This window comes from Glandiceps talaboti, chromosome 3 (genome assembly GCF_964340395.1).
Source record: "Glandiceps talaboti chromosome 3, keGlaTala1.1, whole genome shotgun sequence".
Classification (NCBI taxonomy): Eukaryota; Metazoa; Hemichordata; class Enteropneusta; family Spengelidae; genus Glandiceps; species Glandiceps talaboti.
The window spans coordinates 3,602,010-3,619,258 of NC_135551.1; the positions used below are offsets into that span (position 1 = coordinate 3,602,010).

The 17,249-nt window shown below is 34.7% G+C and overlaps 1 protein-coding gene across 1 annotated transcript in view; it reads right to left on the minus strand.

Moving 5' to 3' along the window:
• Window positions 1-661: 661 nt before the first annotated feature.
• Window positions 662-17,249, minus strand: part of LOC144432529 (tyrosine--tRNA ligase, cytoplasmic-like) — a 30,217-nt gene continuing 13,629 nt past the window's right edge. The window contains exons 6-14 of the mRNA XM_078120755.1: window positions 16,741-16,905; window positions 14,773-14,824; window positions 14,145-14,185; window positions 13,402-13,546; window positions 10,784-11,005; window positions 9,777-9,868; window positions 7,254-7,444; window positions 2,301-2,439; window positions 662-1,470 (exon numbers count right to left, since the gene is read on the minus strand). Of these exons, the coding sequence (XP_077976881.1) occupies window positions 1,360-1,470; window positions 2,301-2,439; window positions 7,254-7,444; window positions 9,777-9,868; window positions 10,784-11,005; window positions 13,402-13,546; window positions 14,145-14,185; window positions 14,773-14,824; window positions 16,741-16,905 (1,158 nt within the window). The 3' untranslated portion in view covers window positions 662-1,359. The remainder of the gene's footprint in view (window positions 1,471-2,300; window positions 2,440-7,253; window positions 7,445-9,776; window positions 9,869-10,783; window positions 11,006-13,401; window positions 13,547-14,144; window positions 14,186-14,772; window positions 14,825-16,740; window positions 16,906-17,249) is intronic.

The following is a 17,249-nucleotide window of genomic DNA, read 5'->3' on the forward strand; positions in this document are numbered from 1 at the left end:
TGGTGGTGGTGGTGGTAGTAGTAGTAGTGATAGTAGTAGTAGTAGTGGTGGTGGTGGTGGTGGTAGTAGTAGTAGTGGTGGTGGTAGTAGTAGTAGTGGTGGTGGTGGTGGTAGTAGTAGTAGTAGTAGTGGTAGTAGTAGTAGTGGTGGTGGTGGTGGTGGTGGTAGTAGTAGTAGTAGTGGTAGTAGTAGTAGTAGTAGTAGGTGTGATTTCAGTCATTTGCAATTGCAAGTGGTGGTTAGGTGTGCTTCAGTAGGTACAATACTGTGAGAACCTTTTTCAATATACAGCAAAAACTAAGTCTACAAACATATACACTCAGTTTGTGCACCTTTAAAACAATGTACATGTATTATTGATGACACTGTAGTTACATTACTAATAAACTCAATACAATGTAATGTAATTTGATGACACTGTAACTGTTTGACAAGTCTTCATAAGATACACATCTCCTCAAACACTTTACTTCTGTGTTATTAAAACTGAAGGTCAGGGTCAAGGTCAAATATACTACCAGATAGGTCATATCATACCTGAAAACATCATATGGACAGGTACTTGTATTAAGTGTAACTATTGTATACATGGTCTTATTTTACATCAAATATGCCCTATCCCCCCTATCACCCCCCACCCCACCCCCACCCCCACCCCATTAAGAATAGAAAATTGTAGCAAAAGGACTAGCAAGATTTCTATTGGTAGATATATTGTGGTCAAAAGGGTGCTAACCTGAAAGTGCAGTATAGATCTGATCTATTTAAATGTCAGTCAGTTTCAGAAAATGCTTTAAAAACTAGATGGTTGACTGCAAGCATAACTACTGCCACATGATAGTGTGGTGAGGCTTGTGTACACAGTGGGTGGCTTACATTCACAGTCACTTTGGTGATACCATTTCAAAACGTATGTACTTGTACAGTGTTATGAATTTACAATCATAAATAGTATCATTTGGATATGGATATTTTCGTCAACATTTCTTTGTTTTGAAAATTTCTTAGTGTTGTGACCATAAGCAATATCCCTAACTTCAACATCAAAGATCACCCACCATTTTGTTTAAAGTTTCTTTATATTCTGAACATGTTTTTTGTCCAATCAGAGGGGTGTTTTCTGATGATGTTTAACATGAATATCATGACGTTTAACATGTCATGTCAAAAGTTATATTTCACATTAAACATCGTCAAGAATGATTGATCTGGGCATAGGTACATGATAAGAGGTCTGTATCTATGGCTTCACTGTACAAGTCCAATGTCTATAGTTGCAATAATAAAGAAGTCTGTATCTATGCTTCACTTTATAAGTCCCATATCAAGTCTGTATCTATGGCAACTTCACAATAACTCCTATCTTATAATGGCTCCTTTTAGACTTTTCACTTTGATAATACCAAGTTTTGTCATAAATGGTGACCCCTTCCACTCTGCAACAAGCTCTGATGTGGTTCTGAAATCCACCTACAAATAAAGCAAATTACAGACATTTAACAAGTGAAATCCACCTACAAATAAAGCAAACAAGTCTTTGTCAATGACAAAGCTCCCAAACACTAAATGTCCTTTAATGGTTTTCTGAAATGGTCCTACAAGTGGCTCAAGTCTACTCATGAGTGATGTTATTTGACCCAGACAAACGACAAGAGATAATGAACATCTAGTTGATAAAGACTTTCTTATATGATTCAAAGGTCAGTCTGACAAGATTGGGTTAAATACTGGCTAGATTAAAAAACTTTCAACATTATTTAGCAAATCAGTATTTGAGTTACAAGATCAATGGTCAAGGTCATAGGTCAGAATGCTCGTCTCTACAGTATGGATGTATAAAACTGACTTGTGTCTATACATAGAATACTTCAAATGTATGGAGTAAATTGCTAATTGACCTTGAATATGGAGGTCAAAGCTTAGTGTCTAGCTTGAAAAACCAAAGTGCAGACATGTGTCTCTTGATATGAATCTTCATCAATAATTTGCTGTTTGACCTCAAACCTGGAGGTCAAGGTTATAGGTCAAGATATAAAAAGAAATTTATTTAGGTGTATATGCTTCTCTGTGTATTGAACTTCAAGAGTAATGGAAGAAAAGAAATTTATAGGCCGTTTGACCTTGAACATGTCAGTGGAGGTCAAGGTCAATGTTCATTAGAAAGCTTACTATTGATAATGTGGGAGTACACACTCACATGGTGAGACATGTAATGACACCCAAATGACAATGACACCCAAACCTCTGCTATATTCACAGTACACCACATTGACAACCAAACCTCTGTTATATAGACTCACCTGTACTTTTTCAAATACTTTCTTCTTTGGTTTGAGTTCTGCATCTGGTGTGCCATTCTCGTACCCTTCTATAAATACCTTGTCACCTGGAGCACTGCCCTCTGGTGGCTCAAGTGGTTCTACAATAGAAGCATCTTCACTGCAGAAAGAAAGAAAGGAAGTGTTGTAGAAGGGTTGCTATAGAAGAAACAGGGTTGCTGCAGGAGAAATGTATACACTGAATACATGCTTACAACATTTTTAACTATTTTATGAACCTTTTTTAATAGTGAGTGGATCACTGTACTGGTATACTAAATAGTGAATGGATCACTGTATATTAAATAGTGAGTGGATCACTGTATATTAAATAGTGAGTGGCTCACTGTGGATCACTGTATATTAAATAGTGAATGGATCAATGTATATTAAATAGTGAGTGGATCATTGTATATGAAATATTGAGTGGATCACTGTATATTAAATAGTGAGTGGATCACTGTATATTAAATAGTGAGTGGATCACTGTATATTAAATAGTGAGTGGATCACTGTATATTAAATAGTGAATGGATCACTGTATATTAAATAGTGAGAGGATCATTGTATATTAAATAGTAAGTGGATCACTGTATATTAAATAGTGAGTGGATCACTGTATATTAAATAGTGAGTGGATCACTGTATATTAAATAGTAAGTGGATCATTGTATATTAAATAGTAAGTGGATCATTGTATATTAAATAGTGAATGGATCAATGTATATTAAATAGTAAGTGGATCACTGTATATTAAATAGTAAGTGGATCATTGTATATTAAATAGTGAATGGATCAATGTATATTAAATAGTGAGTGGATCACTGTATATTAAATAGTGAATGGATCATTGTATATTAAATAGTAAGTGGATCACTGTATATTAAATAGTAAGTGGATCATTGTATATTAAATAGTAAGTGGATCATTGTATATTAAATAGTGAATGGATCACTGTATATTAAATAGTAAGTGGATCACTGTATATTAAATAGTAAGTGGATCATTGTATATTAAATAGTGAATGGATCAATGTATATTAAATAGTAAGTGGATCACTGTATATTAAATAGTAAGTGGATCACTGTATATTAAATAGTGAGTGGATCACTGTATATTAAATAGTGAATGGATCAATGTATATTAAATAGTAAGTGGATCACTGTATATTAAATAGTAAGTGGATCATTGTATATTAAATAGTAAGTGGATCATTGTATATTAAATAGTGAATGGATCACTGTATATTAAATAGTAAGTGGATCACTGTATATTAAATAGTAAGTGGATCATTGTATATTAAATAGTGAATGGATCAATGTATATTAAATAGTGAGTGGATCACTGTATATTAAATAGTGAGGGGATCACTGTATATTAAATAGTGAGTGGATCATTGTATATTAAATAGTGAGTGGATCACTGTATATTAAATAGTGAGTGGATCACTGTATATTAAATAGTAAGTGGATCATTGTATATTAAATAGTGAATGGATCAATGTATATTAAATAGTGAGTGGATCACTGTATATTAAATAGTGAATGGATCATTGTATATTAAATAGTGAATGGATCATTGTATATGAAATAGTGAGTGGATCATTGTATATTAAATAGTGAATGGATCATTGTATATTAAATAGTGAGTGGATCATTGTATATTAAATAGTGAATGGATCATTGTATATTAAATAGTGAGTGGATCATTGTATATGAAATAGTGAGTGGATCATTGTATATTAAATAGTGAATGGATCAATGTATATTAAATAGTGAATGGATCAATGTATATTAAATAGTGAATGGATCAATGTATATTAAATAGTGAATGGATCATTGTATATTAAATAGTGAGTGGATCACTGTATATTAAATAGTGAGTGGATCACTGTATATTAAATATTGAGTGGATCAATGTATATTAAATAGTGAATGGATCAATGTATATTAAATAGTGAGTGGATCATTGTATATGAAATAGTGAGTGGATCACTGTATATTAAATATTGAGTGGATCAATGTATATTAAATAGTGAGTGGATCAATGTATATTAAATAGTGAGTGGATCACTGTATATTAAATAGTGAATGGATCAATGTATATTAAATAGTGAATGGATCATTGTATATGAAATAGTGAGTGGATCACTGTATATTAAATAGTGAGTGGATCACTGTATATTAAATAGTGAATGGATCATTGTATATTAAATAGTGAGTGGATCACTGTATATTAAATAGTGAGTGGATCATTGTATATTAAATAGTGAATGGATCAATGTATATTAAATAGTGAATGGATCATTGTATATGAAATAGTGAGTGGATCACTGTATATTAAATAGTGAATGGATCATTGTATATGAAATAGTGAGTGGATCACTATTTGAAATAGTGAGTGGATCACTGTATATTAAATAGTGAGTGGATCACTGTATATTAAATAGTGAGTGGATAAATGTATATTAAATAGTGAGTGGATCACTGTATATTAAATAGTGAATGGATCAATGTATATTAAATAGTGAGTGGATCATTGTATATGAAATAGTGAGTGGATCACTGTATATTAAATATTGAGTGGATCAATGTATATTAAATAGTGAATGGATCACTGTATATTAAATAGTGAATGGATCAATGTATATTAAATAGTGAGTGGATCATTGTATATGAAATAGTGAGTGGATCAATGTATATTAAATAGTGAATGGATCACTGTATATTAAATAGTGAATGGATCACTGTATATTAAATAGTGAGTGGATCACTGTATATTAAATAGTGAGTGGATCACTGTATATTAAATAGTGAGTGGATCACTGTATATTAAATAGTGAGTGGATCAATGTATATTAAATAGTGAGTGGATCACTGTATATTAAATAGTGAATGGATCATTGTATATTAAATAGTGAGTGGCTCACTGTATATGAAATATTGAGTGGATCAATGTATATTAAATAGTGAGTGGATCACTGTATATTAAATAGTGAATGGATCATTGTATATTAAATAGTGAGTGGATCATTGTATATGAAATATTGAGTGGATCACTGTATATTAAATAGTGAGTGGCTCACTGTATATGAAATATTGAGTGGATCACTGTATATTAAATAGTGAGTGGATCACTGTATATTAAATAGTTAGTGGATCATTGTATATGAAATATTGAGTGGCTCACTGTATATGAAATATTGAGTGGATCACTGTATATGAAATAGTGAGTGGATCACTGTATATGAAATAGTGAGTGGATCACTGTATATTAAATAGTGAGTGGATCACTGTATATTAAATATTGAGTGGATCACTGTATATGAAATATTGAGTGGCTCACTGTACAAAATGTATATGAAATATTGAGTGGATCACTGTATATGAAATAGTGAGTGGATCACTATTTGAAATAGTGAGTGGATCACTGTATATGAAATAGTGAGTGGATCACTGTATATCAAATAGTGAGTGGATCACTGTATATGAAATATTGAGTGGATCACTGTATATTAAATAGTGAGTGGATCACTGTATATTAAATAGTGAGTGGATCACTATATATTAAATAGTGAGTGGATCATTGTATATGAAATAGTGAGTGGCTCACTGTATATTAAATAGTGAGTGGATCACTGTATATTAAATATTGAGTGGATCACTGTATATTAAATAGTGAGTGGATCACTGTATATTAAATAGTGAGTGGATCACTGTATATTAAATAGTGAGTGGATCATTGTATATTAAATAGTGAGTGGCTCACTGTATATTAAATAGTGAGTGGATCACTGTATATTAAATAGTGAGTGGATCACTGTATATTAAATAGTGAGTGGATCACTATATGAAATAGTGAGTGGATCACTGAATATAAAATAGTGAGTGGATCAATGTATATTAAATAGTGAGTGGATCATTGTATATTAAATATTGAGTGGATCACTATTTGAAATAGTGAGTGGATCACTGTATATTAAATAGTGAGTGGATCACTGTATATTAAATAGTGAGTGGATCATTGTATATTAAATAGTGAGTGGATCATTGTATATGAAATAGTGAGTGGATCACTGTATATTAAATAGTGAGTGGATCACTGTATATTAAATAGTGAGTGGATCACTGTATATTAAATAGTGAGTGGATCATTGTATATTAAATAGTGAGTGGATCACTGTATATTAAATAGTGAGTGGATCACTATAATATATTTTAATGTCTATCTACTACACAATTGTAAAGTTAGTATTTCATACACACTGTATTTTAAAGTAGAAATGTTGGTATTAGGATCAGATAAGGATTCTTATCAATATCATAAACACTTGTTACAAGGGTACCTATCTAGATAAGGATTCTTATCAATATCATAAACACTTGTTACAGGGGTACCTATCTAGATAAGGATTCTTATCAATATCATAAACACTTGTTACAAGGGTACCTATCTAGATAAGGATTCTTATCAATATCATAAACACTTGTTACAAGGGTACCTATCTAGATAAGGATTCTTATCAATATTGTAAACACTTGTTACAGGGGTACCTATCTAGATAAGGATTCTTATCAATATCATAAACACTTGTTACAGGGGTACCTATCTAGATAAGGATTCTTATCAATATCGTAAACACTTGTTACAGGGGTACCTATCTAGATAAGGATTCTTATCAATATCGTAAACACTTGTTACAGGGGTACCTATCTAGATAAGGATTCTTATCAATATCATAAACACTTGTTACAGGGGTACCTATCTAGATAAGGATTCTTATCAATATCATAAACACTTGTTACAGGGGTACCTATCTAGATAAGGATTCTTACGAGATTTCTAAGCACTTGTTCCAGGCGTTCAACGAAGAAATAACTATGTATATTGTATACCATATAATAATAATAATAATAAATATAATTTAGAACTTACTTTGAAGCACACATTAACATAGCCTTAGACTCTATTCCTCTCATTTTCACTGGTTTCAGATTACACAGTAAAACTACTATTTTATCTTGAAGTTCTTCCATTGGTACAATACCAGCCAAGCCACTAACCACTGTCCTACTTTCTCCCCCGATATCTATCTCTTCAATGTATAATGTATCTGCATCTGGATGCTATAAAAGATAGAATTGACATCAATATCTTGCACACGTGTTACTGTATATTTTAAATTACTACATATATTAATTATATCTACAAATAATAAAAGACACATTAACCCCTCTCTTTCTCTCCCTCCCTCACATTTTAAAAGTGCTTTTTGTTCCCTGCATACCCCTAGTCACATTAACCCCTCTTTCTCTCCCTCCCTCATATCTTAAAAGTGCTTTTTGTTCCCTGCATACCCCTAGTCACATTAACCCCTCTCTTTCTCTCCCTCCCTCATATCTTAAAAGTGCTTTTTGTTCCCTGCATACTCCTAGTCACATTAACCCCTCTCTTTCTCTCCCTCCCTCACATCTTAAGTCTTTTTGTTCCCTACATACCCCTAGTCACATTAACCCCTCTCTTTCTCTCCCTCCCTCACATCTTAAAAGTGCTTTTTGTTCCCTGCATACCCCTAGTCACATTAACCCCTTTCTCTCCCTCCCTCACATCTTAAAAGTACTTTTTGTTCCCTACATACCCCTAGTCACATTAACCCCTCTTTCTCTCCCTCCCTCATATCTTAAAAGTACTATTTGTTCCCTGCATACCCCTAGTCACATTAACCTCTCTCTTTCTCTCCCTCCCTCATATCTTAAAAGTGCTTTTTGTTCCCTGCAGACCCCGTCACATTAACCCCTCTCTTTCTCTCCTTCCCTCACATCTTAAAAGTGTTTTTTGTTCCCTGCATACCCCTAGTCACATTAACCCCTCTCTTTCTCTCCCTTCCTCATATCTTAAAAGTGCTTTTTGTTCCCTGCATACCCCTAGTCACATTCACCCCTCTCTTTCTCTCCCTTCCTCATATCTTAAAAGTGCTTTTTGTTCCCTGCATACCCCTAGTCACATTCACCCCTCTCTTTCTCTCCCTTCCTCACATCTTAAAAGTGCTATTTGTTCCCTGCATACCCCTTGACACATTCACCCCTCTCTTTCTCTCCTTCCCTCATATCTTAAAAGTACTATTTGTTCCCTGCATACCCCTAGTCACATTAACCCCTCTCTTTCTCTCCCTTCCTCATATCTTAAAAGTGCTTTTTGTTCCCTGCATATCCCTTGACACATTCACCCCTCTCTTTCTCTCCCTCCCTCATATCTTAAAAGTACTATTTGTTCCCTGCATACCCCTAGTCACATTAACCCCTCTCTTTTTGTCTCCCTTCCTCATATCTTAAAAGTGCTTTTTGTTCCCTGCATACCCCTAGTCACATTAACCCCTCTCTTTCTCTCCCTTCCTCATATCTTAAAAGTGCTTTTTGTTCCCTGCATACCCCTAGTCACATTAACCCCTCTCTTTCTCTCCCTCCCTAATATCTTAAAAGTGCTTTTTGTTCCCTGCAGACCCCGTCACATTAACCCCTCTCTTTCTCTCCCTTCCTCATATCTTAAAAGTGCTTTTTGTTCCCTGCATACCCCTAGTCACATTCACCTCTCTCTTTCTCTCCCTTCCTCATATCTTAAAAGTACTATTTGTTCCCTGCATACCCCTAGTCACATTCACCCCTCTCTTTCTCTCCCTTCCTCATATCTTAAAAGTACTATTTGTTCCCTGCATACCCCTAGTCACATTCACCTCTCTCTTTCTCTCCCTTCCTCATATCTTAAAAGTACTATTTGTTCCCTGCATACCCCTAGTCACATTCACCCCTCTCTTTCTCTCCTTCCCTCATATCTTAAAAGTACTATTTGTTCCCTGCATACCCCTAGTCACATTCACCTCTCTCTTTCTCTCCCTTCCTCATATCTTAAAAGTACTATTTGTTCCCTGCATACCCCTAGTCACATTAACCCCTCTCTTTTTGTCTCCCTTCCTCATATCTTAAAAGTGCTTTTTGTTCCCTGCATACCCCTAGTCACATTAACCCCTCTCTTTCTCTCCCTTCCTCATATCTTAAAAGTGCTTTTTGTTCCCTGCATACCCCTTGACACATTCACCCCTCTCTTTCTCTCCCTCCCTCATATCTTAAAAGTGCTTTTTGTTCCCTGCATACCCCTAGTCACATTAACCCCTCTCTTTCTCTCCCTCCCTCATATCTTAAAAGTGCTTTTTGTTCCCTGCATACCCCTAGTCACATTGACCCCTCTCTTTCTCTCCCTTCCTCATATCTTAAAAGTGCTTTTTGTTCCCTGCATACCCCTAGTCACATTCACCCCTCTCTTTCTCTCCCTCCCTCATATCTTAAAAGTACTATTTGTTCCATGCATACCCTTTGTCACATTCAAGCCCTAAAATATTCACTAACTTGTTCTGCATTTCTCTCAGCTTCCCAGACGTAACTCTCAATCTCTCTAGTTATTTACCTTTTTCACTGACATAATTTTACCAACTCTGAGGTCAAGTCTAGCTGGTGTGACATCAGCCTCTGTAGCAGCTGCACCACCTTTGCCTGGTTCTGTGTAGCAAATGAAAAAGATTTCAATTCTTTAGGAGGGGGGGGGGGTATCAGAAAAGATATGAGGCACTAAAACTGTAGCAAGCCATCAACGAGATTGCATGTGTGTTGGAAATAATTAAAGATAACATCAGTGAGTCTATAAGAGTATTCAACATAATTTATTGCTACCAATTGGGTCAGAAAATCATTGACAATAACCTCCAACAGTACTGTCAGGGTACATTTCAATAGGATGACATCACATGTCTCACCAGGCAGTATTTGGGTCATTTGACCATACACTGTCTATTTGACCCATACACTATCTATACATTGACCCATACACTATCTATACATTTGACCATACACTATCTATACATTTGACCCATACACTATCTATACATTTGACCCATACACTATCTATACATTTGACCCATACACTATCTATACATTTGACCATACACTATTTATACATTTGACCCATACACTATCTATACATTGACCCATACACTGTATATATACATTTGACCCATACACTATCTATACATTTGACCCATACACTGTCTATACATTTGACCCATACACTATCTATACATTTGACCATACACTATTTATACATTTGACCCATACACTATCTATACATTGACCCATACACTGTATATATACATTTGACCCATACACTATCTATACATTTGACCCATACACTGTCTATACATTTGACCCATACACTATCTATACATTTGACCCATACACTGTCTATACACTGACCCATACACTGTCTATTCATTTGACCCATTCACTGTCTATTTGACCCATACAGTACTGTCTATTCATTTGACCCATTCACTGTCTATTTGACCCATACACTGTCTATTCATTTGACCCATACACTAGCTGTTTACAACATGTTGCTATCCACAATATTTATCTTACTTGTCTTTGGTGGTGGTGGATAGGCTGAGCTGGACAGTTTTTTCATCTCTTTGTCATCAAACTTCTTTCTGATTGGGTCTAATAATCTATTAAGGTATATTTCAGCAGCTGCTTTCAGATCGCCAGGGTGGATTTCTTCTTTTGCAAATGCCTGCTGAAGGGATTCAAAGTCACCATACTCTACATCTCCTCCAAACTTTTCATCTCTTTTGATAACGAACTCTACCAAAATAAAAACAAACATTACAAAATTAAAATACAAGACTTTAAGTGTATTTCTATTTGGTCATTATAAGTTGGTAGATCTAGTAGAAATATTGGGCGACATATACAAATTAGTCAAATACACAGTGTCAGTCTATGTTTATCCAGAGATTATGGCTATTTGACCTTGAAGGTAGAGGTCAAGGTCAAAGCTTCATTAGAAAACTCATAAATAATATGCGTCATACTTTGTACAATTATATAGATTGCCATACTGTGTATTATTACATACTAGATTGCCATACTGTGTATTATTACATACTAGATTGCCATACTGTGTATTATTACATACTAGATTGCCATACTGTGTATTATTACATACTAGATTGCCATACTGTGTACCATTACATACTAGATTGCCATACTGTGTATTATTACATAGATTGCCATACTGTGTATTATTACATACTAGATTGCCATACTGTGTATTATTACATACTAGATTGCCATACTGTGTATTATTACATACTAGATTGCCATACTGTGTATTATTACATAGATCGCCACACTGTGTATTATTACATAGATTGCCATACTGTGTATTACATAGATTGCCACACTATGTTTTATTACATAGATCGCCACACTGTGTATTATTACATAGATCGCCACACTGTGTATTATTACATAGATCGCCACACTGTGTATTATTACTTAGATTGCCACACTGTGTATTATTACTTAGATTGCCACACTGTGTATTATTACATAGATCGCCACACTGTGTATTATTACATAGATCGCCACACTGTGTATTATTACATAGATCGCCACACTGTGTATTATTACATAGATCGCCACACTGTGTATTATTACTTAGATTGCCACACTGTGTACCCTTACATAGATTGCCATACCTGTGTACCCTTACATAGATTGCCATACCTGTGTACCCTTACATAGATTGCCATACTGTGTACCCTTACATAGATTGCCACACTGTGTACCCTTACATAGATTGCCATACTGTGTACCCTTACATAGATTGCCATACTGTGTACCCTTACATAGATTGCCATACCTGTGTACCCTTACATAGATTGCCACACTGTGTACCCTTACATAGATTGCCATACCTGTGTACCCTTACATAGATTGCCATACCTGTGTACCCTTACATAGATTGCCATACTGTGTACCCTTACATAGATTGCCATACTGTGTACCCTTACATAGATTGCCATACCTGTGTACCCTTACATAGATTGCCACACTGTGTACCCTTACATAGATTGCCATACTGTGTACCCTTACATAGATTGCCATACCTGTGTACCCTTACATAGATTGCCATACCTGTGTACCCTTACATAGATTGCCATACTGTGTACCCTTACATAGATTGCCATACCTGTGTACCCTTACATAGATTGCCATACTGTGTACCCTTACATAGATTGCCACACTGTGTACCCTTACATAGATTGCCATACTGTGTACCCTTACATAGATTGCCATACCTGTGTACCCTTACATAGATTGCCATACCTGTGTACCCTTACATAGATTGCCATACTGTGTACCCTTACATAGATTGCCACACTGTGTACCCTTACATAGATTGCCATACTGTGTACCCTTACATAGATTGCCATACCTGTGTACCCTTACATAGATTGCCATACCTGTGTACCCTTACATAGATTGCCATACTGTGTACCCTTACATAGATTGCCATACCTGTGTACCCTTACATAGATTGCCATACCTGTGTACCCTTACATAGATTGCCATACTGTGTACCCTTACATAGATTGCCACACTGTGTACCCTTACATAGATTGCCATACTGTGTACCCTTACATAGATTGCCATACCTGTGTACCCTTACATAGATTGCCATACCTGTGTACCCTTACATAGATTGCCATACCTGTGTACCCTTACATAGATTGCCATACCTGTGTACCCTTACATAGATTGCCATACCTGTGTACCCTTACATAGATTGCCATACCTGTGTACCCTTACATAGATTGCCATACTGTGTACCCTTACATAGATTGCCATACCTGTGTACCCTTACATAGATTGCCATACCTGTGTACCCTTACATAGATTGCCATACCTGTGTACCCTTACATAGATTGCCATACCTGTGTACCCTTACATAGATTGCCACACTGTGTACCCTTACATAGATTGCCATACCTGTGTACCATTACATAGATTGCCAAACACTGTGTACCCTTACATAGATTGCCATACAATGTACTTTATTTTTTGTATCATACTTTTGATTGACCCTGGCTGGTAAAATAACTTACCAAACACAGGTATAATTTACTAACTTGTACTGCTCTTAACAAAATACATTTATATACCCAAAGCATTAATTTTGCTATTACACTTACTTTCATCTTCTTTGAATAAGGGATATATCACATGTTTAGCAAATGCCAGTACACCATTTTCTTGTATATTGCCAGGTTCACAAAAAGCTTTCTTTAATTTCTTCTTCACTAAAGCAGGATAGTCTAACAAGTCAATCTTGGATTCCTAAGAAGAAGAAAATAAATACAATACAATAATAACATATCAACAATATTTAAGATAACGGTTAAGATGTCTATTTATACATGTACATAGAGTTAAGGTGTCTATCTATACATGTACATAGAGTTAAGGTATCTATCTATACATGTACATAGAGTTAAGGTGTCTATCTATACATGTACATAGAGTTAAGGTGTCTATCTATACATGTACATAGAGTTAAGATGTCTATCTATACATGTACATAGAGTTAAGGTGTCTATCTATACGTGTACATAGAGTTAAGGTGTCTATCTATACATGTACATAGAGTTAAGGTGTCTATCTATACATGTACATAGAGTTAAGGTGTCTATCTATACATGTACATAGAGTTAAGGTGTCTATCTATACATGTACATAGAGTTAAGGTGTCTATCTATACATGTACATAGAGTTAAGGTGTCTATCTATACATGTACATAGAGTTAAGGTGTCTATCTATACAAAGTCATGTACATAGAGTTAAGGTGTCTATCTATACAAAGTCATGTACATAGAGTTAAGGTGTCTATCTAATAATATGCAGTTTACTTAAAATCTCTGATTTACAAGCACATACCTCATCTGATGAGCTCATTTTGCCTCCAGTTAAACCAGGGACTACAAAAGAGAAGTCAAGTCAATGTGTTACTCTCAATAAATCACTTCATACATTTATTTTCTGACTTTTTAGACATACAATAAATCATTGAACTCAGCCAGGGTTGTTCAATAAAAGTAAACTCTGCTAGGGTTGTTTAATAAAGTAAACTCTGCCAGTGTTGTTCAGTAAAGTAAACTCTGCTAGGATTGTTCAATAAAGTAAACTCTGCTAGGGTTGTTCATAAAGTAAACTCTGCTAGGGGTGTTCATAAAGTAAACTCTGCTAGGGTTGTTCATAAAGTAAACTCTGCTAGGGTTGTTCAATAAAATAAACTCTGCCAGGGTTGTTCAAAGTAAACTCTGCTAGGGTTGTTCAGTAAAGTAAACTCTGCTAGGGTTGTTCAGTAAAGTAAACTCTGCTAGGGTTGTTTAATAAAGTAAACTCTGCCAGTGTTGTTCAGTAAAGTAAACTCTGCTAGGGTTGTTCAATAAAGTAAACTCTACTAGGGTTGTTCAATAAAGTAAACTCTGCCAGGGTTGTTCAATAAAGTAAACTCTGCTAGGGTTGTTCAGTAAAGTACAATACTAACAATTTCAAGACTTACCCATTGGATTCATTAGATGAATTCTCTTTGCATAGCCTAACTGTGGTAGATACTGTAAATGAAAATTTGACAGACATTTAATGAACAAGTCTTTTGTATTCAGCCATAGTTCACTGTACAAGATTTTACCCACAACTCTCCCTGATTTGTACTGTTGGACATCAGCTCATTGAAGTCAGACAAATCTCACCTGTGTACAGGATTTTGTATGAATATTTTTGCCATTTTCAAAACGTAGAATTGACACTGATGAGTTTCTGAATATATATTTTCATTGGTTTTGGTATCAATGATTTATTGTATAAGGAGTAGCAATTTTAGAAATTTGTCAACAGATTTTCTTGAAAGACATGCAAAATATTTTCCACAAAACTAAGGAAAATATATGCACCTGTTATGACTTTGCCAAAGATATAGATTTATTTGAATAGGTATGACAAAAGAAATTTACATAAATTACTAAAACACATCATACACACTGTCTACCCAAGTTATTGATACTTTGACATTGAAAAGTGTTTTATTTACAGTACATGTTTCATTTACTTGTTAGCACATTTTATGCAAAATTTAGAACTTTATTTTTGATTCCCCAAACGTACTTTTGTTACATATTAATTAAACGTAATTACTATGCTTAAAATGTTGGCAAATATGGGTTATTGAAGAAGTTATAAAATAAGGAACTTCCAAGCATACCAATCAGAGAGAGTTGTGGGTAAGATATTGCACAGTGTAGTTGCCCAACATAACATGTATTGTGAAATATGGAATTACAATCTTATCAGAAAGGTTACCCCTCATCATATTAGCATAGACAATTTATACAGGGATCCTATAAACAAACTGTCAAAATGATATAAATTTGACCTTGAGATGAAGGTCAAGGTCAGAAGACTGTCAGAAGAGTAAGCTTCAATTAATCTCTAACAATGAGAGAGTACACATTTCAATCATGTCTCTATGTATAAAACTTCCAAGTTTACAGATCTATACCTACCATTGCTATGGGCGAGATCCTGGGGGAACCGGTTCTAACATTTACACCACCTTAGGTTTGAGGTCATGACCTTTTTTTTATGTCACTGCCTCATTCCGAGATGAAGATGACTGTCAGTCATTGAAATATTAGTATAACACTCTGATATTTTGTTGCACTGTTGATTGATGAAATTATGTTTTGTTTTGTTCTACACAGTGACTGAAACTATTTGAGCAAGTTATTGAAGAATTTGCTACTTGACTTTGAAGATGAAGGTCAACGTTAAAGAAGCTTAGTGTTCAGCTTGAAAGCTTACTTTGATAAACATGGGTGTAGACACATGAATGATGCATCTGGATACAAAACATCTTTACATTATTGAGCAATTTGCTATATGACCTTGAATATAGTGGTCAAGGTCAAAGTTTATGATAGAAAAAGAAACTTTAACTTTGATAATAAAGGTGTAAACACTTAAATTGAGTTTCTCTGTAGTCAACTTGAGTTATGGTAGAAAACAAAATTTATTGCAGCTATTTGACCTTGAAGTGTTGATCTTGCTATCGATACTATTGGGTAGACACTTGAAAGGCTTCCTTAGGCAGTTTACTATCGACGCTATTGGGTACCCATTGGAAGCTAATAACATGGAGGAGGACAGGTGCATTATGAATACACTTTATTAGCACTATTGTAGTAATAGTAGAGCTTTTGTTCATTACTAAAATACACAATATAATAAGTAGTTGGAAAAACTGAAAGCCATACATATGAATGTTCTCGTCCACCTTCCCAATATACATATAACAAATTGTTTATTACTTATCATACAATTTCAACTCATACCACCAACATACACATACCCCCCACCCCCACATACATACCCCCCACCCCCACATACTATGTAAATAGTGTTATAGAACCATAAGTTCAATTGTGCTGAAGTAACAATCTACCATTTCTCAATCCAAACCTCATTACATTACCTTCTCTGCAAATGTAAAAATCTTTCTTTGATCCACACCACCAAACTGACAGTCTACTTTGAGGTATTCTTCATCTAATGCTTGTAACCCTGGATACAGGAGACCACTTAGCAACGGATGCTCTACTTGTTTGACAACTTCAGCTCCAGCTTTCCTGGCATCATGCTTTGGAGAAATTGTATTGAGTCAGATTGAAGTCATACAGTAACTATAAATCAATTTCAAACAGAACAGGTTCACCATACTGAGGTATTTGTATACTTTTTATATGTCTTGAATTACATAGTGCATCATTCTATAAATCTACTGTGCAGTTTCAAAGTAATGACTGACAATGCATGATCGCATACACTTCTCTATTAGACATTAGAAATGTGTTCCTGGATAGCCATGGTAACTATTTAATAGCCATGGTAACTATTTAATAGCCATGGTAACTATTTAATAGCTACGGTAACTATTTAATAGCCATGGTAACTATTTAATAGCCATGGTAACTATTTAATAGC